At 37.1% G+C, this 5,294-nt stretch overlaps 1 protein-coding gene across 1 annotated transcript in view; it reads right to left on the bottom strand.

Moving 5' to 3' along the window:
* LOC105626645 (lachesin-like) overlaps window positions 1-1,681 on the bottom strand; it is a 20,796-nt gene extending 19,115 nt beyond the window's left edge. The window contains exon 1 of the mRNA XM_012207937.1: window positions 1,558-1,681. Within this exon, the coding sequence (XP_012063327.1) occupies window positions 1,558-1,681 (124 nt within the window). The remainder of the gene's footprint in view (window positions 1-1,557) is intronic.
* Between the last annotated feature and the right edge of the window lie 3,613 nt (window positions 1,682-5,294).

The following is a 5,294-nucleotide window of genomic DNA, read 5'->3' on the forward strand; positions in this document are numbered from 1 at the left end:
AGAGAGAGAGAGAGAGAGAGAGAGAGAGAGAGAGAGAGAAAGCGAAAGAGGAACAAAAAAACATAACGCAAGTATAGCCTGCCACGCTTTTATTGCGCTGGAATTTCATTCCGGGTCTAATTGTAATCAGCGAGGTGTAATTCTAGCAATTTGTCATAGGGATATCTAATTAATTAGGTCCTTTCGCGACTGGACAGGACGAGTACTACAAACGTATACGCTCGCGGTTTACCATCTCCTCGTTAATTACACCGTGCGCAGGATGGAATTTTTCATCGGAATTATCACGCACTATCCGCCCAGGAAATTAAGATCGCCGCGATGTTCACGGCTGCACTACGCCGGAACCAACTTCGTTTTCCTTCTCGTTTTAGACATCGTTCTGTTTACGCTAACGTGAGGTTAAATCGTGCCGCTGGGCATCTTCGTGCAAAAATACATAGTCTTAGTTTGATATTGCACTGGCATACACAAAGTTCTTCTAGCAAGTACATTCATTAGTCTAGTCAATGTTTTATTTATCATATCGAAATATAACAATAATTAATTATATTCACTGAAAGAACGATTTTGCTAAAGTATCCAAAAAATTAACTAGATACAGATCTAAAAATAATTTTATTAGAATATAAAAGTAATTGTGTAGAATGTTTGTGTTGATGACTATGTTGCAAAATGTTTTATAAGTCTAACAATTTATTTGAATGTCCAATATAATTATTTTTACGGTTCAAACAAAATTATATTCATATTCTCTATCTAATTAAATTTTTAGATACTTCAGTAAAAGTTCTTTCCATGCTGATATTTATTACAATTTGTTTTCCATGTTTTAATTCCTATTCCAAAAATTCCGTATTCGATTGAGAATTCGCCATCTAATAAAGACCCTTTCTCAAAGCATGTAATAAGTATAACACAGACAAGATACACATAAGCACATTTTTTATTTGGTGATTAAGTTAGAGTTAATCTAATATTTTATTCAATTATTTATGAGCATTATCTATGATAAGTGAAGTCTATTGAACGAAACAAAGTTAAATTTAATCACAAGTTAATAAAAAATCGGACCATAAACACACTATCACCAATAATTAATTAAATTATATCAAATTATTATTAATGCGTGGCATGTAAAATGTTTAATTGGGGACGCCTTGGCAATGTTAATTAGTAGTCCATATGTAATATAATAATACATAAGAATGAATACGTAAATTATATAAATCATAGAATTCTTTAAATTATTTTTGACATGTATATAGAATAGGAAAGAAATAAAATAGATAAAACGAAGTTTGTAAGTCCGTCTTTTATTGATTCTTCTATAACGGTGAAAGCTAATAAGATCGTCAGATGTTCTTGCCGCTTGCAATAAGCGCTCGCGAGCGTTAATAAAATAGTTATGCAGCATCTGAAGGCGACCCTTCACGAGCGGTATTAAAGGCGATTATAAAAGTCACAGGGCATCGTCCTTCGATCTAATTCAAGAGAGGATCCTCGAGAGCCGACGGCTCCGGCGATAGACTTGGGATGAGCAGTATCCGGTGATACCTCGCTTTATCCCGGAGAAACGATGGTAAGCCACCCACACAATGGCGACCGCGAAGCCGTCCACCGATTCAAAGAGTTTGGATTTCGCTGGCCTTTCTCCTCTGCGGCCTGAGAGAATCCCCATATCGTTGAAATCGCGAATTTAAAATGTACTCTCTGACCGAACGATTCTCTCGTTCGTGCGAGATAGCGAAATGTTCTCCGGACAAAATGATCGTCAGCACTAGAAAGTCGCGCGATATGAAAATCTTCCTATCGCTGTTTTACACACATATCTTTAAGCACTCTTCGTAATCAACCGGAATGCATAGATCTATTCAATGGTGAAATCTCAAAATGCATCAGAAACCACGATTTTATACAAAAAAAAAGATGTCGCTTTTGACTATGTCAAACTAGCTTGCTACTTAAAAGACTTGAGATCTTACTATTTTATAGGACTATTATAGGATTTTTTTCAAACACATACAAAAGTCCTATCTTAAAGGAATCCTTCAATTTTCAATAAAAAGCTTATTGTTAGGAGACTCAAGATATATAAAAAACCTGTTTATAATCTTTAGTGATTTTATAAGGAAATGACATATAGAAATCGCAGAAAAATAGTTTTATTAAAAGGTATAAATACCTAATTTAAAAAAACGTTTTTTTTTGTGAAAGATCTTATGATTTCTCAATCATTTACGCAATCATAAATGATGGTTTATAAAACGTTTCGCTATTTGTATACTAAGAGAAAAATACACTAATTCATTTTCATAAATATTTATTTAAATAGCACTGCGACTAAATATTTATTAACTGTAAACATATGTTTCTTTGATACAAGAATAACATACATACATTTGACGATTTCATAAGATATCGACAAACGAAAAGAATCAGGAGTAGTACGATTTTACGCAAAAAAGATAATGCTTACGAAAATGTCAAATTGGCATAATTAGATTTTATGTAACAGTAGACGATGGTTCATGAAACCGCTTCACTGTTTGCTAAGAAAATGAGTTATCAAAAGGAATGAGAAGCACTTTTGGAGATCCCATTTCATGTGATATTCTGCAAATGAGGATAGGGAGCAGCAAGAAGCGCGACACGCTCGAATGCGTATGCTAATAGGCAGACGTGCTCCGGGCAAAAGCGACTATTAGCGTGGGTAGCGACAATGAGTCGATGTCATCAAAGAAACATTTGCACCCGCCACAGCGAAATTATTTCGATACGCAACTCGTGCGCAAGCAGATACGAATCATCAATTAAAAGTCGCGAGGATTGACGAATAACGTTTCTATTTCTCGAAAAATTAACTTTAGATTTCGCAATATTAAATCTCCTTCAGTTTTAAATCGAACTGAACTTTTCTTTTGCAAGAATTTAACTGTAAGCTGACTAAAATGTTTCCAGTTTCAACATTTAACTTTTAAGTCTTGATTATGTTCTGCACATTTTACCACACGTTACCTATTTAAGTTCTTTCCCTCCCTTTTTCTTTTTCTTTTGTTCGTTATATTCTATCCCCTTGAGATCAAATTATCATCTTTTTTCTACAAGTAAACAGCAGCAGCTTGTTGGCGCCTATTATCTTTTTCGTTCTCTTCTTTATATTTTTAATAATTACACGACTTACTTAGAAATCAAATATTGTGCATACGAAATAAAGTTATTATTACATTAACCTCATGACATTTAAATTTCTCATGAAATCGTGTTTATACAAGATCAATAGAAGAATTAAGTTTTCTACTATATACACTTCAATTATCGATGCCGCAATACCGCTGGAACAACCTTTACTCTTCTTAATTCGATCTCGAGTATCTATGGCTAAAACTCGTGGTGAATCTGGAACGCCCCATGTATAATGTAATTGAACAAAGTTCTGTTTTAATTAAAAAGAGTAGGGGTAGCTATAGCCGGACCGAAAGGACAATCGAGAACAGGCGGAGATAGCGACTGTTCAGAGCGGGGGAGGAAGACAGCGGAATTACTCCGTATTTCCGCGAGGATTAAATGTTCGGCCTTTTTGTTTTTGTTCAAATGTTCCGGATTTTCAGATCGCGGCAGTCTGGAGAGCTAACTCGAAAAATTCCACGGATTCTTGCACGGCAAGCAGAAGAGCGCTTGCAAGTTCGTCCAACGTGCGCGCGTGTTCTCCATCGGAGAGTATTGCATAAGACAAAGTGCACAGAGGGGAGAGGGAGAGGGAGAAGGAGAGGAATGGAAGCTACATCACGTGTCGCGCGCAGACGACGACGGAATCTTTACGGCAAACATAGAACGCCGAAGGGATTACGCGAAAGAGTTTCGTTAAAAAGTTCCGGTAACGAAGGATTTACGGTCGTGCGAGAGGTGGCGTAAAAACGCCACCGGGACGCTCGAAGGGGGAGAAGAAGCTGAAACACGGCGAAGTCCACGTTTAAATGGAACGAGATCGCACGTGACCCTGCGTAAATTCGGGGATACCGTCGTACAGCGCAAAGTAATTTAAAATGGGAATTATAAACCTCAAGTCGCGCATTCTCTGCCTATTGCGATACGTAGAAAATTTTGCATTACATTACATTTTATATATATTTTGCATTATATTATATTTTATATTTTATATTTTATATGATCAAGCACATATATAGTTTTTCATAATAAAAAAAGTTATAAAAGATTAATATCGGCTCATCTATCAAAAATTAGTTTGACATATAAAAGATGATAAAAATCGAGTTCACATTACTCCAGTGAATCAAGATGGTTCATAAGTGGAAGAAACAAAGACAGTTTCACACATACAGACGAATGTTACTTAAGCGTACGACGCAAGAGGATTCTCTCGATGAACGAAAGAGGCAAGTCTCTCTCTTCGGGGATACTTATCAGATCGGAGCACGCGCCTATTGATTTTGGCTTAAACGGGGAATCCGCCGGTAGATAGGAGTCTAAAGAAAGAGTAAGGTGCACTCCCGCGGTAATGCCTGCGAGTTTCTCTCGTGCCACTTGTCACTGTACGTTGCCATATCGCCGTAAAAAAGGAAGCATGCGTAATTGCGCAATTAAGAACGTGATTACCGAACGCTCGACGAAAATACGCCGCAAATGAGTACGGAGAAAAAAGATAAAAAGCTGCCTCTCCAAGGGTTCTGATAGTAAATGAAGATGTAGATTGAAACTCCAATAGGAGTTTGAAATACGCAGCGAAATCATGAAAAAAGATAAAGAAATAAAATAGATAGTAGTGTGGCAGCGGTATAATCTTCATAAATAAAAGATGTGCGACTCTCCTTAGTGAGTACCTCGTTATCATTTGAAAAAAATTTAATCCGTCGTTAATCGCTCATTATCGATTCGTAATGGCGAAAAAGTCGCCTTAAAACTTCCTCGAAATATACCTGTAAATGTTTCTATTTCCACTTTTAGGACAGATTTCATTCCTCCCGATGTTTTTTTCATCGTATCACCGAGAGGCCCCGAGCAATTCGGCTTGCCAGGATACGTCCGCTATTTCTGCTCCTTTGGTCTGAGAGAGATAGCGGCGACGCGGGATCTCCGCCGAACGAAGAAAAATATAAAAAAAGTCGGTTATACGCGCCTCCGGTGTACCATGGGGATTGTCTCGTTAGCATAATCTGTGGGAAACGCGGGCACGACTCTCCTCTTCGATAGTTTCCTCTCCAATCCACGTTTATACTTGTATTCTCTTTTCCTCCATTTACGTCTAGTTCCTCGTCGAATTGTCGTTATTTTTT

Source organism: Atta cephalotes, assembly GCF_000143395.1.
Source record: "Atta cephalotes unplaced genomic scaffold scaffold00005, whole genome shotgun sequence".
NCBI lineage: Eukaryota > Metazoa > Arthropoda > Insecta > Hymenoptera > Formicidae > Atta > Atta cephalotes.